We start from the raw sequence: 27436 nt of genomic DNA, 5'->3' as shown, positions 1-27436 counted from the left end.
TAAGGAATCATTCTGCAATCGCATTCCCCTCCTCACAAAACACACATACCCTGGTTTAGGTATCACCCTATTTCTTCTTAGTCACCTGTTCAAAATCCCTTTAGTAACACTACATAGCTTTCATGGCAATATACTTTTCCTTGCTGCATTCCTCCCTACACCCTGAGCTCCCTTCTGTACTAGGAATGAGTCATCACTTTAGCCCTAGCGAATAGTAGGACTGAAAATATATTTGTGAAAGAAACCATAACACGAAAGCATAACACATAGCACTACAGCTGCTGAGATGAGTGAGATATATTTCCTGACTATGGCAGATCATTCACCATTTACCAAACCCCAACTTGACCATAGCTGCAGTAGCGGCACAAAGGTTATCAGAAGCTCAAACAAAACAAAAGAAAACAAGAAAACATCGATTCTTTCAGAAGAACTACAGGACTCAAAAGAAACAAACAGGGGTGCCTGGGTGGCTCAGTCAGTTAAGCATCTCCCTTCGGCTCAGGTCATGATCCCAGGGTCCTGGGATTGAGCCCCGCATCGGGCTCCCTGCTCCGCGGGGAGTCTGCTTCTCCCTCTGCCTCTGTCCCTTCCCCAACACTCATGCTCTCTCTCGCTGTCTCTCTCACATAATAATAAAATCTTTTTAAAAATTCTTCATATTCTTATGACATCTGAGCTGAGCCTAAGTCTAAATTCCCTTCTGGCTCTTATATTTTATGATTTCAGGTCTTTCATCAGAATTTTGAAGAATTTCTGCCACTGTGTTAGTGTCTTTTTGAAATGACTGATGCTGTTTCATACACCAAATTTCCAAGTCCTCTTCTCATAGTATTTTCCTTCTTCTTACAGACTATGACTATGTCTCTTTATCCTTCTCCATAGACTAAGAGCTGTTTTCTTGGTTATTCTGCAATTTCACTATGATGGATCTTCTTGTAGATTAAAAAACAATAATATATATGTTTATGCTTATATATGTTTAATGTATGTTTAATAATACATATGGTTAGTCCTTGGGACTAATGATTGGTATCTTTTAACAATTCTGGAAAATTCTCAGGCATTCTTTTTTCTTTTTTTTTTTAACCACCTCTTCCCCATTCTATTTTTTTGGAACTTTGACATATATTAAATCTTCTCATCCTAACCTCCTTGTCTCTTACTGCTCTTTCCTGTTTTCTACCTTTTTGTCCCTCTGATTTTCTATCTTTTCTTTGTATCTATCTTTGAGATCACTGATTCTCCTGCTATGCATAATCTATGGCTTAATATAACCATTCAGTTTTAATTTTGAATTTTTATGTCTTCCACTTATAAAGGTTATATTTGCTTCTTTTCCAAACTGGTTACTTTTCCATTTTCAAGATGTTCTTTTATTTCTTTAAAAATATTAAACCTTTAGAGGTGCCTGGGTGGCTCAGTCGGTTAACCATCTGCCTTCAGCTCAGGTCATGGTCCCAGGGTCCTGGGATCAAGTCCGGCCTCGGGTTTCCTGCTCAGTAGGGAGCCTGCTTCTCCCTCTCCCTCTGCTCCCCCCCCCATGCTTTCTCTTTTGCTATCTCAAATAAATAAAATCTTTAAAAAATATTAAACACTTGTTATTTTTATATTCTGTGTCAGATCATTTCAAGATCAGTGGTCTCTGTGGGTCTGATTCTGATGTCTGTTATTTCTGCCAACTTTCTCTCAGAGTGCCTAATTTCCTTGTTTTTAAATTGTGACCAATTTCCTTGAAAATTTACCTGTGAGAACACTTGGTGATCTGAGTTAAGATTACATTTCCCTAGAAAGGATTTGCATTTGCTTCTACCAATTGCCTTGGGATGCTATCTACTTAGGACTACTTTAAATTGAATTTTCCTTTTGAGATGTTCCCAACACACAGATAACATGAATTCAGATAACTTAGGTGAGATCCAGCTTATAGTTATACGTTCTCAGAAGAGATTTTGTTGTTGCTTTTTAATCTACCCAATGCCAAGGCTAAGACTGGGATGATGTTTTTTGTTGTCCCCTTCTCCTGACAATTTTATTTTCCATTCATCCTTACACTGAAACTGTAGTCCTTTGGTTCCCATTTTAGTCTTGTATTTTGTCTGGCAACCGTAACTATAATAAAAATGCTCTGAATTTTTCTATTCAAAAAGAGAGATAAAGGCTAATTAAGTGGTAAGAGAGAAAGAGAATCATTAACTTGGTTTCTTTCAAGCCCTAAGCAAATATTTCTGTGGTATACTAGATTAGAGGTTTATCTATTCTATATTTTGCCACATTGTGGTTTCTTCTCTAATTAGCTTTGCTAATTACTGTCTCCTCATCAAATTCCTTGAGGGTAGGGATTGCCTTTCTTGTCTGTATATATCTCTATAATCACCAAAGCAGTGTATGGACTATCATACAGGCTCAGTTAAGTATTTGTTTATTGCTCCTACCTCCAGCCCCGTTGACTGTTCCTCCTTTCTATCCACCCAAGGACTCAAGCCAGAGCCAGGGAACCACCCCACTTCCTCACCTCCCACATCATATCATCTGATCTTCTCAATTTTTATCTTTTTAGGTTCCTTCCAATCTGATTCTTCTTCATTACTGCAGCCATAGTCTGAGTTTATGCCTACCCATTTCTCCTGCAGTATATTCCTTAAACCAGTGTTTCTCAAATGTGTTACATGGAATCCAGGTTTTGCAAGATTTAAGGGATGTAACCGTTTCCACAGTTAAAGAAGTCATTTTCCATACAGCACCCACAATGATCATTTTAAGATATTCAGATCACATCGGATATCTTTTATAAAACTTAGCATGGTTCCTCATTACTTTTAGATTGAATGCAAAACTCTTAAGCCTGGCGTGTAAAATGATATTTGATCTGATCCTGCCTATGACCTTGGCCTCATCTCCTGACTCTCTCCCTCTCTTTATCCACTGTAGCCCCACTGACCTTCTCCGTGTTCCTTGAATAGATGAAGTTTTCTTAGCCTCTGTCTGAAACACTGCCCTCAGAGCCCACATGGCTATCTCCTTGTTACCATTCCCATCTCCAAAGGTCAATTCCTGAAAGGCTCTCTCCCCAACAAGCCTATCTAAATTAAGACCTCTCATCTCCATTCTGATCTCATCACTCTCTAATCCTTTATCTGAATCTCTGTACTTATTTACATGTTTCTCTTCTTCATTCACGCATATTTTTGGAGCTTCTGCTATGTGCAAGGCAATACTCATGGTACTGAGGTACAGGAAAACAAAACAAAACCACCCGTCTTCACGGAGCTTGCATTTTAGTAGCTGTTTCATGCAATTATTGAAGATTTACATCTTATTTGCATTATAATAATTACCTAATTTTTCTTTTATTGTCTATTTTCCAAAATGTAAGCTCCAGAATGAAGGAATGAGCGAACAAACAGCTATAGTGGGCAATCCTCATAGGCACTCAGCTGTGTATATTTATCCAACACTTTCACCTGTTAGTTGGTTGAGAGAAGAATGGGAATCCAGAAACAGCTTGCCTATTAGGATATCCCATTGTTGGAACCAGAGGACTTGGTAAAGACCAGAGTCCAATAGAGAACTGAGTCCTCTTTTAGCCAACATTTGTAGACAATGATTTAGATTATTTATTCTGGTCTCTCTACTACTGTGTCCCTCCAGGGGGCTGTGCCCCATTGTCAGCTGTACTATTTACATTATTGCCAGTTCAAATATTTATTCATTGTCCTTGGACACCAGTGAGGACAAAAGGATTGAAAATCGTCAACAGGCCCCCTAACCAAGTACTTTGTATCCCAGCACCATTGAACCTTCCAGAAAAAATCTTCTGTTTTGGCAAAGCAGGTCAAAGGGTCCATTTTGTATGTGAGCGTTAATTATCTGAAGCAATTCTGAGTACAAGGCCTATCTGAATTACATACTTTTTAATGCTATTTGGGGCTTATAATTAGTTGCACTCTGTGGGTATATAAATCTCTTACCCCGTCCTTATTTTTGTGTGGAATGAAGAATGTCAGTGCCTCTCTTACAGATTTGTACAGCATCATCCAATAACTAAGTACATATTTACTCTGGGAGAATCTGCATTATTGACAATGTGCTTAATTAACTCCCAAAACAACTTAAGTATTGGCTGCTTGTAATATTGTCTTTCCCCTCAAAGGGAGTAGTGCATCTCAATAGGGGATGGACACTCTGCTGATGCTCCAGCAAGGCCGCAGGTGCTCATAAAGAGAATTGCTTGAGAACGCTTGGCCCAAGTGACAGTGCCTCATCCAGTTGGCAAGTCTTGAGGCCGAGCCAAGAATAACCCCATTTCCTAGTGATCTGCCTCCTTTATGGAATCCTATCAGAAAAACATTTCAAATTAAAAGTGAATTTTTAAAAAGGAGTTCGTGTAAACATCTGCCATGGTTTTAACCGAACCCCATGGAAGATCGGTCTTGTCCTGGTGATGGAGAATTAGGAATTGCTAAGAAACAAAATGGAAAGATGGAAAAACAGAAGTGTGCAGAAAAGTGACAGAAAATGAAGAGTATGACCAAAAGACTAGTTCTCTGGAGAAAGGGGTCTGTGAAGAAGAACGTTTCCAGACATGTGGCATAAATGAGGCCTGGAGCTCATAACCTGAGCATGCACATTCTTTCCTTAATAGAATTTTTGTTCTAAGTCCATAGCACATATTTATTAATAAACATATATAGATACACATAAATAAAATCAGAAATAACTACTGTTAACATTTTAGCTTTTTCTTCTGATTTTTGATAGTCATCTCTGTACACACAGATCGATATGCATATATAATATATACATATCTAGATATGGATTACCTTCCCTATTCACATAGCCTACCATGAAAATGTCATGTCATTAAATATTCTTAAGAAACAAAATTTTAATGTATAAATGTACCATACTTTTTTAACCTCTTCTCAGCGGATGAACTTTCACATTGTCTTTCATAGGGACATAAACACTGGTTATTTCAATCTAGAAAGTTTTCTCTGGGGAACACATTAACATACTAAAGCTATAGAGGGTCATAGAAGGATGAGAAAAATGGAATCTTAGTTATAACATTCCAACGTGTTCATTTATATCTATATTTGCAACTTATTTCCCAACCCCCAAAATGCTAGGTGAACAAGTTAATTAGAATCATAGAGTTTGTCTATAAATATGGAAAGGCTAGAAGCCAGGTACAGGAAGTCCTTATATACATACAGATGTGTGAGCCCATCAGAGAACCAGTCCTTCCAGTTACAACTTTAAGCAATCGAATATAAAACATATTTTTGGAAAGCGAGTATATGAATTTATAACCTCAGAGTTGGCATTCTGTTAGATATGGCCCAAGTCCCTCATCTCCTCAAAGAGAAGTATGCAAGACAACCCACTGGCCCGCAGAAAAAGATAGAACTTGTATTTGCAATCATTTTGTTATTAAATTTTCTACTTTATCTTTCTACTATATATTTTAAAAAATGTAAAACATTCATGCACTAGCACACATAAATAATTCACACACATATATATGCATTGCAGGCATATGCTAAATTTTTAAACCAATGGGGTGATCAATCAAAACAGTATGGATATTACTACTTTAGATTCTGTAATTAGGGAGCTTATAGAGTATTTGGGGCTAGAAACCTATGAAGAAGGGGCGAAGCATCAGTTTGGTCCAATACTCTGCCTAAGTGTGGGAAGCACTGGGAAGGCAAACATTGCCCCAAGTTTGGTCAAACCTAGAATACAGGTGATTGGAACTGGGAAGGTAATTGAGCCAAAAGGTTGAAGCTGTGGGAGGAGCCAGCATCCAGGGCGTGATGAATTACAATAAGGCAGGTGCCGCTTTATGGAACACTTACAGATGTGATCTAAGAGGTCAAAGCAAAGGGAGCCTAATGAGTCTAGGACACCTGAGGAAGGACTGAGGTAGGGGAAAACCTAGAAGCCTCCCAAGAACATAAGTTTAACCTGCCTATTAGTCTAGCATCCTAGGCAGTAACTAGTAGATCTGTGCAGTAAAGGACTATGGAACAGATCAGTTTCAATAGGCAGTGGTAGAGGGAGGCCAGGGGTGTGGATGAAAGTTCTAGAAGCCTGAAAATGAATCTTTTTTTTAAAGATTTTATTTATTTATTTGACAGAGAGAGAGAGACACAGCGAGAGAGGGAACACAAGCAGGGGGAGTGGGAGAGGGAGAAGCAGGCTTCCCGCCGAGCAGGGAGCCCAATGCGGGGCTCGATCCCAGGACCCTGGGATCATGACCTGAGCCAAAGGCAGACGCTTAACGACGGAGCCACCCAGTTGTCCCTTGAAAATGAATCTTGAAAGACATACCACCCTGACATTAACTTTTCCCCCTGGTTTTGCAAAGAGGCGATTCTGCCTCAACAATATAGCTGATCCCTGGCTAATTCTGGCCTATCTAGATATTATATGATAAAGGCTATTGTTTAAAAAACCAAGTCTTTTGTCTCCTACAAATGAAAAAGAAACGTACAGTAAGATTTTAGAAAAGGCAAATTACAGTCATTTTAGCTCATACGTATCTTTAATTGTGGGACTCTAAGTTTATGTAAACCATAAACAACAAATTCTTTTTCTCTGCACATTTTGAAAATTTGATTCCATTTCAAGTTTAAAATATCCCTTTCCCAGTGCATTTTGTAAGTTAGATGGCCATAACTCCTGATGTGGCCCTGACCCATCCAGATGCAATGCTGAAGGCTCCAGGTATTACTAAGAACACACTAACACGGCAGGGGATGTACGTTGACCACTGAAGGTGAAGTTGAAGGCAGCAGTCAACACCTACATGAGAAGAGGGAGTTTCCCCAGCACTGATAAAACTAAGGAAACCATGGGAAAGTGACACAGAGGATCACGAAGACCTCTCCAGAAAGAGGGGGCACCATAGTCCTGCCCACCCCACTCCATAGAAAGGAGACAATAGACATGAGTTTTCTCAAGAAAGGCAGGCTGTACCCCCATTTTGATGAGGCATCTGCTCATACATTCTCCTTAGTGGGGATGTGAACAGGTGGAAGCCAGGAACTGTTTCCAAAGGCTTTTTTTTTTTTTTTCCAAATGTGTGAGGCTCTCTCTGAATTCTGACCGAACTTGCCCCATGTCCCCTCAAACTCTATTCTCTCAGCTCAAAGGTTTGACAACACCAAGTAACCAGAGCTATTCAAACCTCCTACTTTGGAAACCACCTTCTGAGACAGTCCACAATTCTAGCTTGTTTGGACTCTTCTACCCCTAACCCCCAAACACACACACATACATACACACACACATTGGAAGAGCCAGCAGAATTCATCTTTCTCCTTAAGCCAACCCTCCTTTCCTACCCTACCATTCAAATGCCAACTTGACTTAGACTCAACTTCTAGGTTTGGGATTGTTACCTTTCCTTAATCCCATAACAGCTGCCTCTCAGTGGTCAAGCTAAATCCATTTAGCTTATGTCTGACTTGTGGATCTTCTGGGGTGGAAAAATTTTTAAAATAATTCTTATTCTTCAGAATAACCGGTAATAATGAGAAAGACTAATGGGCATTCATAAGCTGTTAAAAGACATACTTCCTGTTCTATGCATTATTCATTTATGCAAACTATTGTAAAGGTACCAAATTCACTGTGCATCTGGGCTGGAAAGGTCCCTGGACTCAAGATTACATTGGTATGCACATTTCTGAGGCTTGGTTCTGTTTAGCATTTTCGTCAGTGACCTGCTTAAAGGAGCAGAGAGCAAACTCATTAAATTCCTAGATGGGAGGGATGGCCAGAACATTAGAGAACAGGATTAGAATTTCCCCAGCCCTTGCCAAGTAAGCAAAACTGTCAGAGTCAAATATGTTCATTGGGGACGGGCAGGGAAAAGTAAGATGCCCAACGGTGAGCTGAGTAGTAGCAGCTTATTTAGGAACAGACCTGAAAGAATACAGATGCAAACATAGACGTGTAATGGGAAATACTTACCCAGTGGAACCACTCGTGTTCTCCGGGGCCTTCGCACCCCTCTTAAAATGGATTGCGGAAGCATAAAGACCCCTCCCTACCTGCAAAAATTCTAAGAATTTCTGTGAGCTTTTGTTTCTCAAGGCACCTCTCGCTTCAGATTCCTTCTATCATGTAATTAGCCTGCTTTATGGTTCATTTCACTGTCCTGCTCTGGTCTGGTCGCCCTGTAACAAACCATGTCACCATACAACAGACAAAATCCATTTCCCTACTGTGAGCATATCATGGCCTCCTGCAGAAGGGTCTGGCTACGTCCTTGGCTGTCTTGAGTCTTGTTCCATCCTTCCTATGGAAGGGGCACGGCTGAATCTGGCCCAAGAGTCAGCCTTACATTGCCAACCCCTGCTAGACTCAATTGCAGAATTTTTACCTTTTGAAGAGTCTTAGCAACCACTTTCTCCAACCAGACCATTTTATACCTACAGAAATCAGAATCCAGAAAGCAGCGCAACATTTAATGCCAAGTTCGCAAGGCAGTTAAGCCAGAGTTAAAACTTCAAACTAGAAACAGATAGCCCGGTTCCCAGGCCAGTACCTTCTCCACTGCATCTTCACTAGGCTATTTCCAGAAGGTTCTGTCAATCTCTGGTTAAATGGCAGAACCTCTTATAGAAATTTTTCCACAATAGTTTTTGGTGTAATGCATCAGCCATATAATGTGTAATACACAGTCCTGTTGTCTTGCAACATCCCTAGGAGAACCCAGGATGAGCATTTGGCTAAAGATTTGAGCAAGGGGCAGATTTTGCGAAAACCAAAATAGAGCCTAGAGTAGATTAGAAAGGAAAGCTGTGCACAAAGTTCAAAGGGCAAAATTTTGTTTAAATAGTTAAAGGTCACATACAATCTTCATGTACCACGAGGAACATTCTAAAGAGGAGCAATTTTTTTTTCCATATCTTATCAGAATGAAAAGAACAGAACTGGAGTATCATAGAAACTTTGCTGGAGGTCACTCTGTGAGTCACGGAAATCCCGGGCCAGTGGAAATCATAGAATTCCCTTAATAATTGGATCTGGAATTGGCATCCTTCAAAGAGGGTTATGAGGAAGGGAAATAGACTGAACTAGTGATTCTCAAAGCTCTTGCCCTCTCATTAAGTCCCCTGAAAGCTGTAGGAAAGAGTCCTTCTCTGAGCCAACAGGGACATATTGAATCATTATACTTAATGAGAACAGGACAGTTTCTTCAAGAGATTTGTGATGTGCCCAACACAAAGTAGATACTGTATTGGAAAAAAATAATAATTGTCCCAATTTCAAAGGAGCCTCCCAGATGACACTCCCTCACATTGGCAGACATGGGGGGTAGCTCATGGAAAACCTGCCATTCAGAGTGGAGAGCCTGCCACCCCTTCCAAATATGCATGTGTGGACATGCTTGATGCCTTTCCCTCATAGATCCAGGAGGTGCATAATGTGGATGGTTCTTAATCTGCGTTTTGAAGACCTAGGAGCTTGGGATTCTACTTCCTTGAAAATCAGGGCCAGCCATTCCTGAGAACTCTTTTTTTACCAGCTTTGATAAAGCTAAACCACAGCATACATCGTGCTACTAATTAAAAATGGTATAATCTGTGCAAATATCATTTCTGGAGACTACCTTTCATGAATCATCCCAAAAAGATTATTTGTCTCAAGCCAGGACTTTTCCAGAGCCCATTTTTCCAAATGATGGACTCTCGGTAATTATTATGTTTCATTATTATAATTTTCTTCCAGATAATCCAGGAACCTGTACATCATGCACTACGGGGTATTACATGTAAGTTTGGCTTTTTTTTTTTTTCATGGCACTAACTTTTCTGCAGTTTAAGCATTACTGACTTAATCCTAAATCCAGTGATTAAAGCAAAGAGGCCGGGAAGCCTGAAGTGACTCTGCCCTGTCAGGCTATTAAAGAACAATTCTTGGATTTAGCAGTAAGAGCCCAGCTGTTTTCTTGCCTCCAAAGGAGGCCCTCTTATTCTTGGTCCTGGAAGTCACCCAACCTGACACTGGTGTCTAGGAATCTTGCCATGGGTTACCAGGATTCAGACCTTGCTGTTCATGGACAAACCTTAACGATAGACCTGCCCGCAGGCAAGCTATTTCCAAATGTCTGTGTGGAGACCTTGTCCTCAACAGGAGTCAGAAAATCCAGGATGAAGCCAGGTACTTTATGAGTTCTGAATCATCCCCTGGGTAAGAAGAGACACAGACCACTAGATTAAATGAAACACAGATAACAATCCCTTCCAAGGTTCTCCAATTCAACTCTACAAGTCAGAGATGGGAGGTCTCCACATCACCTCCCCTTCCCATTGCCACGTGACAGAAGCACACAAACCATCTGTTCAAATCCCAGGCCTGCCTTTAACTACCTATGGGACTTTGAGCATTTTACCTCAATACTCAGTTCCCTTATCTAGAAATTAAAGACAAGTCATAGCTACCAGAGGAGAATTGCATGGAGGTTGAAATGAGGACTTAATACATCACCAGTACTCCATAAATAAATATGGCTACCCCTTTCCTTCTCCCCACCCTCTTCACAGCTGCCCCGATGATGGGTCCTCAGAGTCCAGAGGGAAGTGGTTAATGACTTGTTTGGTGAGCACCCATAGACCAAGTTTTTATCCTTGAAACCTAAATATCTATACCTGTTAAAAATGATGTGTAGACAGATGTCAGGATATTAAATTATGGCGGTGAAGAGAAATACATCAACATAGCTCGTGGAAGAAACTCCATCTCCTCCCCCCCTCCTTAGGTTTGAACACCACTGTTATAAGACCTGTCCTCAGAAGACCTACAGTGAAGAATCTGAATGCAAAGCGTGTGAGACCAACTGTGGCGATTGTGACCAGCACCAGTGCTACTGGTGTGAAGAAGGCTTCTTTCTCCTGGGTAAGCCTGAGAACCACGTGGTGCAAAGGAAGAACAAGGCTCCAGAGCCCCACCCAGAAATAAGAGCACTCGCTTGATTGGCTTCAGACTCTTCCCGTGCCTCTTGTCCAAGGATGGATTTTAATTTGGTTTGAAAATAAACATTAGCTGGGACTACTTCCTTCTGCTTTTATTACTGAAGCAGAGTTCCTATGTCACTCATTAATTTCCAACATCTCCAAGTTGATGGAAACAAGAGTGATGGGGGCGGGTGGGGGGAACACTGAAGATAAATGCCTTAGAATGAATCACCTGGAATATTCAGAACCGTGACTCTTTCCCGGAGAATTAACCCAACCCACGCTATATATTCCTAAGCAGTGTTAAAGATCAACAAGATCCTTTGTCTTTGGTTTTGGTTAGATGGTTAGGAAGGAACTATACTAGGAGTCTTCTAGTGGAAGGACTCACAGCCCAGTGCTCTTGAATGTTTGCAGGATCAGCCCACACTGATCTCCAGTGCTTCTATACAGAGATTCGTTTGATTTGTACTTTTTCAAGGCCCTGAGAATTTGAAGTTCTTTACTCTGTGCTCTTCACCCCTTCACCCCTTGAGCAAACTGAAATGCTTGGTTAAAAGAGGACTGACATGTTGGATTTAAGACACATTTCTTGGTTGAAAGAAGATTATGCCAGTTTGGTTTCTTTAAAAACAAATTCAAACAAAGAATGTTCCTGAGATTCCCCGCGTCCTGTTTAGAACTTGGCCTCGCACAGTGCGCCAAGCCAGCCGGGGACATACCCTCATGCTCCCTTTCTGTGTGCCCCTGCAGATGGCTCTTGTGTGAGCACATGTGGTCCTGGCTTCCATGGCGACCCAGAGCTGGGACAGTGTGAGCACTGCCACCCGGCCTGTGTGACCTGCACTGGCCTTGGCCACCATCAGTGCAGCAGCTGCCGGGAAGGACTGCAGCTGCAACACGGGACATGCGTGGAGCCTGCCCAGACCCAGGTGGAAGGCAAATTCTGGAATGGTATGTGCCTCCCGAGAGAGAGAAGGCAGGTGTCTGGCCACCTTCTCTGCCTTCCTGCCTCCCTCCCCCTTTAATGCTTGCTTTTGGGATATCCCAAAAGAGATGAAGGCACGGCAGTGAACCAAAGCTTGGAGTGGGAAAGGGTAGGAGGCGGTGGTTCGTTGTCATCCGACCTGGAGGGAAACCCAAAGCACAGCCTACGGTTGGTGTGGCCCATGAGTTCCTATCGGGAGGAGGAGACCTCGGAGCGGGTAAAGAGAGCCATGTAGGGGAATGGCCCAACGACCATTCTCAAAAATTTCAGAAGAGCTTCTATCTAAGGTAAAGGAAAACGACTGGTAAAGGTGGGCTTTTTCAATTGGACAAGGAAGACCTGCTCTAAAAGTGTTGGAATTTAAGCTGAGACAGCTGATCTTTCCGGCTGGCTGATTAGACCTTAGCATCAGCCAAGCTTGCCTTTTAAAAGATCCCCTCCAGGGGCACCTGGGCGGCCCACTCAGTTAAGCAACCGGCTCTTGATTTCTCCAGGTTGTGAGATCGAGCCTCGGGCCTGGCTCCACGCTCAGCAGGGAATCTGCTTGAGATTCTCTCTCCCTCTCCCCATCACTCCCCCCAACTCACGCTGCTCTCAAGTAAAATAAAATAAAAGTCCCCCTCCAGTTGCAGCTGGGGAAAGTGGGGATTTTGATGGGGGCCGGAGGAAGGGTGTGGGAGTTTGCAATCTAATAGTAAAGGCTTGCGCGTGCTCGTTCCTACCTGCGTCTTCAGTACTGACCTCACATTGGAGCCTCAATCACGAGCTTCCTTGCAAGGTAGTTACAAACTCCAGTGGCCTGTCTGTGTCTCTGGTGGTTAAAAAACCAAAGCCTCTTCCTGCTGGAAAAATCTGACTCACATTCTATGCAGAGATGTTCACGAAAACAAGAGATGCTCTCCATTTGATTTCAAGGCAAGGATTTGTTAAAAAGGTCATTTCAGTGCAATGGCAGTGGAGGTCTGCTCAGGATGAGTGTTCGAAGGGCCCGGGGCGAGGGATAGATCCCGGGCAGGAGAGAGGCTCTTGCCGAGTCTGACGAGGGACATCCATGGTGACCGTCCACCACGACAGGGTCGCATGTGTGACTTAAAGGAAAAGCAGCTCAGAGACCATCACAAACCTAGCAGCCAAAGGCCATGGAGAACACAGGCCAATTTCAGAGGCATAGCTGGGAAGAAAATCATTCAATCCAGATTGGGATATCTTCCGTGAATTATAGCTGGACCCAAATGCTGAAAACGGGCTTGTCTGGCATTTAGGCATTTAAGAGGCAGGGCAAGCCAAGAGGAAGATAGTCTGGTGCTGGGTCTCTAGCTCAGAACATCTGTATTTTATCTGGCATCCAGATGATGAAAAGGTCCAGGGAGCCAAGAGTCAGAGCGGATTTGATTCCCCAAATGATTACATGTCCCTTTCAACTGGACTACGCACTTTGCAAGAAGAAATCAGGCTTTGACTGCTCCCCTTTGTCAGAGCACCACACCCACCCCTCTGCATTTTCTACTATCAAAATATAGTGTTTTTGAAGAAAGGAAGGAATTAGTCCATTTGGGGAGTTAGCACTACTAAGGGATTTGAGAAGCAGATGAGAATGTTTCTCATGGCTGGACAAAAGCAACAAAGTCAATGCCATGGCTGCACTTTTCTAAGATCTAGGAAATCAGACATGCAGACTATTAACAGTGAGGAAAAACTCTTTCTTCACTGAGCAAGGTGAGGCCGGAGCTCAGCTTCCCCGGCAGAGTTTAGACACCACTGAGGGAGATAGTAAGTGGGAAATGCACTCCATGAAATCCTGGGAGTATTTGAGCCAAATGCCTACATCTTTCCCCTGACTTCTAACTCTTAAAAAACAAGAACAAAAACAAACAAACAAAAAAACAAACAAAACCCCAACAAGGTTGAGGGTATAATAGGAGGGCAGAAGGTTCCAGAAAACAGGCACTAACTAGCCACCCCTTTAAGATGATGCTAAGCAGGTTGCAGTCATCCTGGGTCAACTCAGTGGGAGCCCAGACAATGGACAGAATGATTTTAAAAGAATAGAGCTGCCTAGGTGCTCTCAGCAAGGTGGTGGTGTGGTTTTCAACACAGTTGCAGATCCACATAGGAAAGGTAAAATGGGACAAACTTCAGTCCACTCCTTCACCCACATGACCTCCCAGAGGAAACAATCAGATCTTGTTTGCATCCAAAGACTACAACCACCCCCACGGTCTGTGCCAGTACATGTTGGGGAAATAGCCTTGAAATAAAAATCCAACTAGACTTCGCTAAACCCCTCTCTTAATAAAGGGGCTGCTTACGATGAGAGGACCATAATTCTTCGTTAATTACACACAAGATGTTACTGCCTCCTACCCCAGTCCAAGGATGGAGATTTCCTTAAACGTTGGACCATGCCTGGCCAATCCTCCAACCAAGACTAACTCATCTCCAAAGATGGCCGCTCAACTCTGTTCTTCCTGCCAGCAAAGAATGACTTGCACCAAAGTATGGATCCCCACCACATCCCCTGTCCTAGTCACTAACACGCTGTGGAGATTCCTAGGCCAGTGCCCCTGTGTGGCAGCAACAGATCCAATGTGAAATAGGTTGCCAATGGCTTCCACAGGGACTTAGGAATCACAGAGCCACCATGGGTGAAAACATTCAGCTGTGGCAGGCCACAGGTTCGGCTGCTTTCCTGAAACCATTGTTGGGAATGGAAACAGTTTACTTTATGCCTGTTAAATCATTTGGATTTTAAGTGGTTTTCCCCCTGGTAGTGCCGGAAAGTCCTAAGAATAATTCCTGCACATTTCCCCTACCCACCTATTTCCATCATCGATTAAAACCGTGTTTGTAGCAGGCTCTAATTACATATTCTGATGATAGTTTAATCTACAAAGCGCAGACACAGGGAATTAACTTTTTGACCACATCCTAACAATTTCTCACTAGCCTGTCTTTTGATCTTAATTCCTATGCCCTGAGGAAGCCTGGAATCCCAGAGTCAGTCACAAACACTGAGAGCCATATGTAAAAAATAAATCTCAGTGGTGAGCAGATATGCTGCCTATGTGTAACTGAATCTTCGAGAGCTTTAAAGATGCCACAAAAATCTGATTTTTAGAAGGACTTTGTAGATATATACAGTTGCCTCGCTTAGAAATGAGGACCTCATTTTTACTTAATTAACCAACCAGAACTTTGTGAAGAAAACACAGGACACTGGTTGAGTAAATGATTAAACCTTTGGCCCACAGGATCCCTGAAGGAACCATGTGTCTCCACTTGCCCTGATTGTGTTCAATAGGGGATCATTAAACCACTGGCAGCTTGAAATCAACTACGATGGGAGTATTTACACCACGGAAATCAGCAAACACTACAATTTAAGGTTTTTGTTGTGTGTTCCAAAAAGCCATTTTACTGGTACACCGCTGCTTTGACCTCAACCAAACTATTTTAAAATCCAAATTAATTACTAAAAAGTCTCTCTAGTGGATGTAGGCTTTAGAGGTAAGCATACGAGGGTTCAAATCCTGGCTCTGTCCTTTACTAGCCATGTGACCTTGAACAAGTTATTCATCCTGTCTGAATCTTAGTTCCCTCATCCATAAAATAAGAACATGGAACTGCTTCAGCCAAGGTCATTCTGAGAAGTAAATGGGAGAGCCCACATAAAGCTCCCAGGACAGAAGAGGACACAAGAAAAGTTAAACTACTCCCTTGCCCTTTAATCTGACCCAGTCTTAACACAGGAAACACTAGTTCACTTTCAAAACAGTCTTCCCTGTCAAAAGCAAGTAATTTTGGGGGCCCTAGGTTGGGGACGAATAGTCCCAGAAAGGCACCAAATAGTGGTCAGCTGGGATGCCTAGGAGCCAAGCAGAGTCCTGACTTAGCCAATACTGTGTATAAAGATGTCAATGGCAGCTTTACTTATAATAACCAAAAAAAAAAGAGCAATCTAAAAGTGTAACAAAAGAAAAAAATTAAGCGAATTATGGTTCATGCAAATACATAATCCATTAAAAAGTGTACTAAGAATTTTAATAGCAAGAAAATATGCCTATAAAATTTATAATATCAAATGAAGGGGCGCCTGGGTGGCTAAGTCGGTTAAGCGTCTGCCTTCGGCTCAGGTCATGATCCCAGGGTCCTGGGATCGAGCCCCACATCTAGCTCTCTGCTTGGTGGGGAGTCTGCTTTTCCCTCTGCCCCTGCCTGCTGCTCCCCACCTGCTGCTTGTGCTCTCTCTGTCAAATAAATAAATAAAGTCATTAAAAAAAAAGTAGGGTCGGTATTATATACGCAGAAGACATAAATGATTAAATACACATACATGATTATGCTCACACATTCAGCATGAAGATGGGAAATCTATGTGCTGACGTCTACATCACAGGCATTTCTGGGTGGTAAGGTGATAGGCAAAACTGACCTTGCTCATCTTTCTTGCATTAAAAAAATAAAACACTTTATTTTTCTTTTCTAATAAAAAAGAGCCTGTGCCCACTGCAAGCCCATCTTTGGTGAGGAGCCTGCCACAGAAGCGACGGCGGAAGTTTCAAATCAAAAGAGGTAACAGGGAAATAGGGAGAAGACCTTCACACTGAATCAAAAGCCTCTGTGATGTAGAAACCAACCCAAAGAAGTTGGGCTACAAGGAGCAAATGGGGGTGCCCAAGTAAAAACAGAAGGAGGTGGTGACCACAACGTAGGTGCTCAAAGGCCAAAGACCGGGAGGAAATTCAGCAGTGGAGCTTTCTGGAACATTTAAGGGTGTTCCTGATGTGCTGAGTGTTTATATCTGGGAGAGGCTATCAAGAAAAGCCTCTGTCCTTGCAGATTTGTAATAGGCTGGAAAAGCACCTTTGGCCTTCCCAGTCGCTGTAGTAGTATTTGAAATAGCAGAGATTGGAAAAAAAAACAACAAAAAACCCCGAAGTGGTCACCAACAGTTACCAGTTAGAAAAATGAAGTATGATACACCCATGCAATGGAATGCTGTGGAGTCATAAACAAGAGGGGGCTCTTTATGCGCCGATAGAGAATGAGCCCCAAAATTCATTACCAAAAAAAAAAAAGCAATGTGATAAACAGTGTGAATAGATACAGTTTATATAAAAAGGATGGAGAGATACTTTATGGTATATTCCCTTTCTTCAGGTTTGTTGTTTTTTTTTTAACTGTGTGAGTATTGCTTATTTTAAAAAAAATTTTTAAATAAAACTCCCGTTTTATATGGTTTAGCTATAGTCATTTCTAAAGGACTGACTCTACATTTTCTTGGTCAAGGTGATTTTGTTTTTCTTTGAGGTCTTGTCCAGTCCAGAATTTCTGGAGTGGAAAAAAAAGAGAGAAACTATGATCAAAGTCAAAATTTACTTGTGATTAAGTCACTAATCTTTTATGATAAAAAGCTGTGGCGGGGAACCACAATCCTTTGCCCACATTTAATTGCCGTTAACTGTGTGTACGGAGCACCCTCTAGTGGAAATATGCTGACATTACAGAATTTTATATCCAGGGTATCCCAGTGAAATGTCAAACTGCCAGAACGGGATACACGTAATTATAAATCCCCAGGTAGATATATACATTATATTTTTAAAAATGTGAGAAAATCCATTAAAGCTCATGTCTTTCTAAATAAAAAGTTTTAGTATAAAAATGATAAAATCGGGGTGCCTGAGTGGTGGCTCAGTCGGTTAAGTGTTTGCCTTCTGCTCAGGTCACGATCCCAGCGTCCTGGGATCGAGCCCCAGTTCAGCTCCCATATCGGTGGTGAGTCTGCTTCTCCCTCTCTCTCCACCCCTCCCCTCCACTCGTGTGCTCTCGCTCGCTCCAGCTCTCTCTCTCTCTCTCTCAAGATTGTGTTTATTTGTCAGAGAGAAAGAGAGCACAACCAGAGGGAGCGCCAGGCAGAGGGAGAAGCAGGCTCCCCGCGGAGCAGGGAGCCCGATGCGGGGCTCGATCCCAGGACCCCGGGATCATGACCTGAGCCGAAGGCAGACGTCCAACTGACTGAGCCACCCAGGCATCCCTCTCTCTCTCGATCTCAAATAAATAAATAAAATTTAAAAAAAAACAATAAAATAAAAAATTCAAACCCTGAGGGGAAAAACATTCAACCCCTGGCCTAGACATATAATATTAAAGATGGTCGAGGTGTTTCTGATAAATATTATTTCGCCATTATTTTTTAAGAACTGCATTCAGCCATTAAGTATCTTTTTTTCAGTTCCATTGAAATACAATTGACATATAACATTGTCAGGCTTAACCAGCATAATGTGATGATTTGATATACATATATATTACAAAATGATTACCACCATGAGGTTAACACATCCACCGCCCCCATAGTTACCTTTTGTGTGTGTGTGTGATGAGAACTTTTAAGAGCTACTCTTAGCAACCTTCACGTACACAATAGAGTATTAGCTACTGACACCATGCTGGATGTTACATCCTCAGCACTTATTCATCTTATAACTGGACGTTTGTACCTTTTGGTCCACTTTCACCCATTCCCCACCCCGGCCCCGACACCTGGCAACCACCAATCTACTCTAAGTCTTTGGTTTCCTTGTAGGTTCCACATATAACTGAGATCATCTGGTATTTGTCTTTCTCTCTCTGACATACTTCACTTAGCCTAATGCTCATGATTTATCCCTTTGTTGCAAAGGGCAAAATTTCCTCCTTTTTTATGGCCGAATAGTGTTCCTTTATATACATATGGCACATCTTCTTGATCCATTCATCCATCGATGGACACTGAGGTGGTTTCCATGTCTTGGCTCTTATAAAGAATGCTGCAATGAACATATGAGGACAGGTATCTCTTCAAGGCAGCGATTTCATTTCCTTCAGTTACATACACAGAGTGGAATTGCTGGATCATAGGGGTAGTTCCTTTTTAATCTTGTGAGGCCCCTCCATACTGTTTGCCACAGCGGCTGTGCCCATTTACGGCCCCACCAGCGGTGCACAAGGGCGCACAAGGGTTCCCTTTTCTCCACAGCCTCACCGGCACGTGCTGTCTCTTCTTGATCTTAGCCCTTCTAACAGGTGTGAGGTGCTCTCACATTGCGGTTTTGATCTGCCTCTCCCAGGTGATTAGTGAGGACTGATGTTGGCAACCGAATTGTTGCTCATCTCTGCCCCCGTCTCGTTTGGGTTAAGTGAGACCTGTCAGTTTAAAAAGGCCTTCGGGGAAACACTTGGTCCTGTGGAGCTTCCTGTTGTCTTTTGTGAGAATCCTGTGCCTGACAGTGCTCCACACAAGGCTAATTGAGCTCTTAACAGCTCCCCCAAGGGAGAGTACAGGAGTGAGTCAGTCTCCTGGAAAAGCAAGGCATATTTCTCTCTCCAGACTAGGAAGAGAATGGCCACTTAGCATGGCAGGATGATCATTTATGTCTATACATCTATATCTATAGCTACATCCACACCAATCTGTCTGTCTACCTACCTACCTCTGAGTCTAGTTTCCTCTGTAGCGAACCTCAGCAGCTTATTAACCATAGCGCCTTCAGAGAAACCAAGCAAACCCTCCCAGTGCCACTCCAGGTATGGAACAGAGGGAAAAGAGAGAGAACTAAAGCCTAAGGTTGGGAAATGGGGAAGTATGGTAACCAAGGAGGAAACTGGGAGGAAAGAAGCAGAAGGTCTAGCATTTACTGAGCCGCTGTGTGTGCTCATTACACACACTGTTCCATTTAGCCTTCATGACAGTTCTATAAGGGAACGATCGTTTGCTCTCATTCCAGAGACATGGAAAATAGGACTCTCGGAGTTTAATTACCGTATCCATGGTTACCCTCCCGTAAGTGGCACAGCTGGGCTCTGACCGCAGGTGTGCCTACAGAACCCACTTTGTCAGACTGACTCTCAGGAAGAGCGGGAAGGAGCGGGAAGCAAGAGAGGGAGGGTGATCATAAGATGCCAACAATAACAGTCAACTGAGGGTCTCGATCATTCCTATCACACATCCTGAGCTAGATCTTCTTTTTCTAATTCTCTCCTATGAGACTTATGCTGATTCCCAAGCAGCTCCTGAGATTCAGTCAAGATCTCGTGGACTCATTGAGTGATGTCACCAAGGCTATCCTGTAGGTCTTTGAAATTGTCCCATGGACTTCCTGACTCCCGGGAAAAGCCTGGTCACCAAAGGAATGCTCTTGGGGGGAAAGGAAGAGAGGAACACCTCAAATGTTTCCCAGGGGAAGGGTGTATTGACCTGGGATGGCCTGCCTATCACCTGACCAACCAGAAAGCCCACAGGTGGCTCCATTAGGTGAATGTTTAATGATGATTTGCGAGGAGATAAATTTAGGTTTGCATTCCACAGTGATTACTCTGAAGAACACAGAAACCCAAACATTGACGGATTTTGAAAGCTGGTTCCAAAGAACCAAAAAAAAAAAAGAAAGAAAGAAAGAAAGAAAGAAAGAAAGAAAGAAAGAAAGAAAGAAAGAAAGAGAGGAAGGAAGGAAAAGAAAAAGTTACTCCATAAAAGACACAATGAATTCTGTTATCATCTTGGAGTGAAGAGAAATGGTCATTTAAGAATCTTGGGGAAAGAAGTAATGACCTTTAACTAGAAAACTCTTTAATGCATGCATGCACATAAGCACACACGCTCACAGATTTTTAATATATGAAAGAAGGAACACCTGTTAGTTCAAACAGCCCCGTTGCATTAAAGACTATCCTGTCACTGGAAGTTTGCAAACCATGATAACCAATTGGAAGGAAGAGAAAAAATAAATGAATAAGTGAAATACATGAATAAATGAATAAAGCCCACCGTGGAGGTTTAGCCAATGCAAAATTGAAGGGATTCTATTCTGGGCAGGAAGGAAGATGAGATTACCCATGAGATCCTTTCCAACGCTGTAATACTATGACCCTGTTCAAAGGACACTGACTTCCGGTTTCTGTCTACACAGACATTTTGAGAGGACAGCAGCCTTGTCATCCTTCTTGTAAAACCTGCAACGAATCTGCGACCCTGTGCACTTCGTGTCCAAAAGGTCAGTATGGAGTATGATAAGAAGTGGCTGTGGCCAAGCCAATTCACTGTCACTCATGTGTATTGGCATTTTTATGTAAAAGGTTTGCAGGACTTGATCCAGTCCTCACTGTTCCTATCACCGTGGCTATTCTGGAAAAATGCGGGGACCCAAACAGTGACCTCTAACAAAAACTGGTATTCAGGAGGGCATGGTGCGTTCAGTCAGTAGAATATGTGACTCTTGATCTCAGGGTTTTAAGGTCGAGTCCCACATTGGGTGTAAAAATTACTTAAAAATAAAATCTTAAAAAAAAAACAAAACTGGCTTTCAAAGGACCAAAAAAAAAAAAAGAGAGAGAGAGAGAGAATGAAAAGAAAAATGCCAATGTTCTTATCCAAAGGCATGATGAAGTCATCTGTTGATCTGGCCACAGATTTTGTTAGGGTCTGTGGGTACCTGACATTTCTAGAGGTTCCATTACTCTTTAAAATGCATTAGCCAAAACAAGAGAACTTAGGGTAGAGACTCTAGGGGAGGGTAAATACCCTACTTATTGTTTCCTTCTTCATTTCTGAATTTAGGAGAGAAAAAGAAAATCCCAAGAACACTTTTTTTTTTTTAAGATTTATTTGAGAGAGAGCAAGAGAGAGTGCGAGCAGGAGCAGGGGAGAGGGGCAGAGGGAGAGGGACAAGCAGACTCACCGCTGAGCAGGGAGACCGATGCGGGACTCAATCCCAGGACCCTGGGATCATGACGTGAGCTGAAGGCAGACGCCCAACTGACTGAGCCACCCAGGCGCCCTGCCAAGAACAACAAACTTAACAGGTCAACAGATGAACTGCTTCATCATCTACAATAACAAAACATCAGAAATAGCAACTTCCCTGAATTCAGGGGATATTTTATTAACATGGTACACTAACAGTGAGAAGTTAAGAATTAAAAGTGACCATTAAAGTGGTCATTATGTTGGAAGGTGCAATGTTCATCGTGAGATGGGGCACAAAAGTTTAAAATTTCAGGTGTGCCATGATTCTATCCCTACGAAATGTAAAAGTTTACAACCAAAAATTGAAGGAATCTTCTTGGGATTTGGGAGTGGAGGGTGATTTTAAAATAGTTTTCTTCGATTATGATGTTATCTGATTTTTTTCAGTTAAGTAGCACTGGGTATTATACACAAACAATGAATCATGGAACACTACATCAAAAACTAATGATGTAATGTATGGTGATTAACATAACATAATAAAATAAAATTAAAAAAAAGAATAAGTAGACAGACCGTCCAATCCAGGTGGCGTTGGATGGTGGAGGAGTTGCCACTGTGTTAGTGTCCTAGCAGGAGAGGATTCCAGAAGCAGAAGAATAGACTCTATTGAGCTGCACATGTATAACAGCCTTACATGAAGACAGACAAAGGTGTTAATAGATCAACTGGGCAAAGGGAAGCCCCATAGTGACCTGGACCAATATCAGTAGGAAAGTAAAAGAAACAGGGCAAGGGGGCACCTGGGTGGCTCAGTCAGTCTTGATCTCGGGGTCCTGGGATCGAGTCCCACATCTGGTTCCCTGCTCAGCGGGGAGCCTGCTTGTCCCCCTGCCTCTCCCCCCCATCATGCACTCTCTCTCTCTCAAATAAATTAAAGGAAGGAAGGAAGGAAGGAGGGAGGGAGGGAGGGAGGGAGGGAAGGAGGGAGGGAAGGAAGGAAGGAAGGAAGGAAGGAAGGAAGGAAGGAAGGAAGGAAGGAAGGAAGGAAAAGAAAGAAAGAAAGAGAAAGAAAGAAAGAAAAGAAAGAAAGAAAGAAAGAAAGAAAGAGAGAGAGAGAGAGAGAGAAAGAAAGAAAGAAAGAAAGAAAGAAAGAAAGAAAGAAAGAAAGAAAGAAAGAAAGAAAGAAAGAAAGAAAAAGAAGAAAGGAAAGGAAAGGAAAGGAAAGGAAAGGAAAGGAAAGGAAAGGAAAAAGGAAAGGAAAGGAAAGGGGAAAGGAAAGGAAAGGAAAGGAAAGGAAAGGAAAGGAAAAGAAAAGAAAAGGGAAAAGCCTCTGTTGTCAATTTCCTTTCTGGAGATTTAACTCAATGTGGAAGACTGAGCCTCACTAATAAATACTTTGGTTTGCTGGAAAGCAGCGCTCCACATACTGGGGTCTTTGCAGAGGTTCAAAAAAGCTGCCGGGGGCATCCGTCCTCTGCGTGGACCCCTGTGCCATTGGACCAGACACGTGATGATCACCTGCTCTGCCTTCTTCCCTGGGTTTCTAGGCACGTATCTGCTGGCCCAGGCCTGTGTCTCCTCCTGTCCTGAAGGCACATGGCCCTCGGCGAGGAGTGGCCACTGTGAGAACTGTATGGAGGACTGTACCTCCTGCTCTGGAGCCGATCTCTGCAGAACGTGCCGGACGGGGCCGGACTTCCCTCTCTTCCTCCACGAAGGCAGGTGCTACACCAGGTGCCCTGAGTAAGTGTCCCTCTTCCTCCCACGTCCCGCTCGGGTCCATTCTCCTGCTGTACTTGGAGGGCAATTCCTTCTTGCACCAAAGGACGCCTCCCCGTCCTGGTTACAGAGCCTATGGAAGTGTCCCCTCGACATGCAATCGCTGTTGGCCAAGGCAGCCAAACCAGTCCCTTGTGACTGTGATCTGTACGTGTTTTTGACCTTTGTGAAAATACGCTCTTTTTCCACCTTGTGGTTATGGTCAAGGAGTTGTCTTCCTTCCATGACAAAACTTAAGGCTGTGAATACATGAATCTCCTCTTAAATGTTTACAGTAGGTGAGGTGTGAGGTGTAAATAATAAATATGGAATCACACCTGCTGAATCATTGATTGGTTCCTCCTGGTGCCCTCAGTCCTCTGGTTTGTAATTCCTTTTCTCTTCCCATCAATGGGTCCAGCTCCAGGATGTAAAAAGGAAGTGGAAACAGCACATGGAAAAGTGTATCTGGGAACCTTCAGGGACATGAAACAGAAATTCTAAGTAGAATGACTGAGACAATGTGGGGTTTATTATCTCACGGAACAAAAAGGTTAAAATCCAGCATTGGTTACATCAGCAGCCAACACTTCATTAAAGACCCACAATCTTTCTGTTTTTGTCCTTGAATCTTCTTCAGCTTGTCCTCCCCTGAGCCCCTGAGCCACGTTGTCTCCAAACCTCACCACCCTACACAACAACAACCAGAGAGACAAAAGGGCACGTTTCTCCTCCTCCATCTCTTTTTAAAAGGAAATAAAACTTCCTCTGACTTCCCTTCACATCTCATTAGCCAGAATGCTTCACTTCCGTCTTCCAAAAATGATCTCTGGCAAGAAGGATGGAAATAGAAGGATCGGTTTAGGCTACACAAAATTCCCCCCTGCATACCCAAATAAAATCAGAACACTGTCAGGCAGGAAGACTGGAAAGAGGGAGGTGCGGAAGGGGTTTGGGGAAGTGACCAACAGAATCTGTTTGAAGCAATTAGAAATTTCCCACTGATTAAAAGAACTTGATGGTTGAGCTACAAGATCTATGAGAGAGGTAGATCATTAGTATCTGTATCCACTGATGAAATGGATCCTACAGGGTAAAAACATAAGTCAGGGTACTCAGGAAACTTCCAGCCCAGTGGAGAAGCCAAGCATATTCAATTCAGTTCCGCAGATAAATAGTGAGCACCTACTAGGTGCAAGAATTGACCTCAGAAGCTAAGTTATAATCAACTGAAGTTTCTCCATTTGGTCCAAAAAAGCTAAGATACTACTGTATAAGGGAGCCTGGTCTTAGCTTTCGTCTGGGTACGATTTGGTTCTCCAAATTTTCTTCCGTAAAACTACATTGGATATGTAACCTTTATTCACCCCGTCCCATTTCTTCCTGATACAGTCAATACATTTTTGTTTCCTGAATAAATATAAGAATGGCTGAAAGAATGATGAAACAGATGTGAATGAGTTAATTAAAACACCAAGTAAAGATGCTGCATAGGATCCCTTATTGGCATTGATTCAAAAAGGACTCTAGCAGACTGAGTTATTTGCTACAATCCTTCACCTCTCCAAGTACCTGTGCCCCCTGCTTGTCACTTTGCAGCAGCTTCCACAGACACAAAATGGACTTCCCTGACCCTTGACTTTGGGCCGGGTTGACTTGCTTTGGCCAACAGAATGTTAGCAGAGAGGCTTACAACCTATTTGTCTGGATGAACTTGCCCTCTTGTGCTCTGTCATGGCTAAGAGAAGAATGTGCCCCAGGAGGTCCCTGTGCCAGGGAAGACAAAGGGACACGAAGAAGCCCTGAATCCAGTGTGTACCTCGGCGCCCAGCCTCCTCCTCCCGGAGTACATGCATGACCTCTGCCCCTACAATGACAAAGGCCTCTTTGAGCGCAAGCTCAGCCCAGATCTGCCTTCCTGCAGATACATGGGTGATGAGTTTGGGCATGTCCTGCCACACAGCACTATTATGGCAACGGCTGACAAAGAGAATGAAAACTATCGAAAACAACTGGAATAGATACCTAGGACATTGGAAGTCCGTGTTCTCTACAATGGTTCATGATTTTCCTGCCTCTGCACGTTCCAGTTCTTCCCGCCAGCTTTTTTCTTCAAAGAAACTGTCGAAATTCCCCCCATCTTCCAAATCTATTTGAAAAGGTTGAGGTTTTCGTAGTTACTGTGGTCACCAGTCAGTAAGAGATGTCTCTGGCATGATAATGTAATCACCGAGAGGTACAATATATACGCACAGACACCAGATTCCACCTGGAAGAAAGTCAGTCATATAAACATACCCTCCACGAGCAGCTGCTACAAATATGTTTGATGCTGTGTGCAAGCGTTATATGTGCCTGTCTGAAAAAAGCCACCAGAGGTTGGCGGAGAGCATCCGAAAGCAAAAGCGGTTCCAGTTTTATAGGGGCATTAAACCTTTAGAGCTTGGTAAAAATAACTTAATTATGAACGAACATTTTATATTAAGGACTAAATTCAGTAATTTGTTAAATTAAAATTTTTCATCAAAAATGTATTGGATAGGGCGCCTGGGTGGCTCAGTTGGTTAAGCGACTGCCTTCGGCTCAGGTCATGATCCTGGAGTCCCGGGATCGAGTCCCACATCGGGCTCCCTGCTCAGCAGAGAGTCTGCTTCTCCTTCTCACCCTCCTCCCTCTCATGCTCTCTGTCTCTCATTCTCTCTCTCAAATAAATAAATAAAATCTTAAAAAAAAAAAAAAAAAAAAAAATGTATTGGATAAAAAGCCTTTTCTACTCTAACATAAGGCTCTAATTAAACAAAGAAGAAGAAAGAATAAAAATTGGGAGATAAAATAGGGAAACCCGAAGGTGGCTAAACCATATACACATTAATAAAAGCAGTTTTCAAACCAAACAAATTCACAAGGATAACACCTCTTTCTCTTCCCGGATTTGGCTTCTGACCCCTCCCTCCTCGGCAAATCTGACTGCCTCGTTCTGCTCCACAATAGCTGCCATCCTTCTGGCATCTTTCGGTCCCAAACCCTCTGCCACCAGGCAGGACTCATTTCCCCGGCTGGAAAGCCTTTCCAGTTGTGCTCTGTCTTCCCCACAGGGGCTTCTATGCAGAAGACCGCATGTGTGAGCACTGTAGCTCTCCTTGCAGAACATGCGAAGGAAACGCCACCAACTGCCTCTCTTGCCAAGGAAGCCTCATCCTGCACCAGGGAGCATGCCGGGAAGCCTGCCCCGAGAGGCACGTGGCCGTGGAGGGGGTGTGCAAGCATTGCCCTGAGAGGTGTCAGGACTGCATCCATGAGAAGACATGCAAAGGTACGTGGGAGCATCCCAGGGGAGAGGGTGGCTCCCCCAAGCCACCGCCCCTGGGGACCAACTATGGCGGGGGTGGGGGGGAAACTATGCAGAATGGAGGGAACCAGTCTCCTTATCTTTCCTGAAATATAACCACCTCCATGCACATCACTGAGAAAATCAAGGGCGTTCTTCAAGCGAAGACAAATGAAAGCCCCTCTTCTGCATGATTTCTTCTGCACAGGTGTACTGAGCACTTAGGGATGTGCCAAGCACCATACCACAGCTGCTAGAGATCTGAATAAGAACCCGAAGTTCCTGCCTCTTTGTGCACAAAATCTTATAGGGAGGCTGATATTAATGAAACACAGAGGAAGCTAGAGAATTCCAACTGTTACAAAAGATAGGAAAGAGGTCAGGCGAAGACAGCAAGACTCAGAATAGCACTCTGGCTAGGAATTCTTTCTCTGGAATTATCTCCAAGAAGGGCTAATTTCCTCTCCAGAGCAAGACCCATTGAACTGATGCTGTTCTATCAAAAGGATTCTCTTGGTGTGACCCAAAGCGTTTTCTTGGTTTCCCCCCAAATAAGAGGATGAATACAGATGAAAGAAACCCACAACGCATGCCTCACACTGAGTTACCATGTCCACGTCACTGATCCACCCTATCAGTGAATGAAAACATAACTA

The 27436-nt window shown here is 43.0% G+C and overlaps 1 protein-coding gene across 5 annotated transcripts in view; it reads left to right on the top strand.

Moving 5' to 3' along the window:
* PCSK5 (proprotein convertase subtilisin/kexin type 5) overlaps window positions 1-27436 on the top strand; it is a 470351-nt gene that overhangs the window by 402028 nt on the left and 40887 nt on the right. Inside the window, exons 25-31 of one of the 5 annotated variants that reach the window (XM_027616045.2) lie at window positions 9751-9793; window positions 10781-10917; window positions 11730-11930; window positions 16459-16536; window positions 20916-20999; window positions 23242-23437; window positions 26548-26765. In XM_027616045.2, coding sequence (XP_027471846.2) covers window positions 9751-9793; window positions 10781-10917; window positions 11730-11930; window positions 16459-16536; window positions 20916-20999; window positions 23242-23437; window positions 26548-26765 — 957 coding nt within the window. Of the gene's footprint in view, window positions 1-9750; window positions 9794-10780; window positions 10918-11729; window positions 11931-16458; window positions 16537-20915; window positions 21000-23241; window positions 23438-26547; window positions 26766-27436 lie in introns of those variants that run through there. The other 4 variants (XM_027616046.2, XM_027616048.2, XM_027616047.2 and 1 more) reach the window with 4 other exon arrangements.

Source organism: Zalophus californianus, chromosome 13, assembly GCF_009762305.2.
Source record: "Zalophus californianus isolate mZalCal1 chromosome 13, mZalCal1.pri.v2, whole genome shotgun sequence".
Classification (NCBI taxonomy): domain Eukaryota; kingdom Metazoa; phylum Chordata; class Mammalia; order Carnivora; family Otariidae; genus Zalophus; species Zalophus californianus.
The sequence above is the reverse complement of the archived record's forward strand: the minus strand, read 5'-3'. Positions and strand labels throughout refer to the sequence as shown.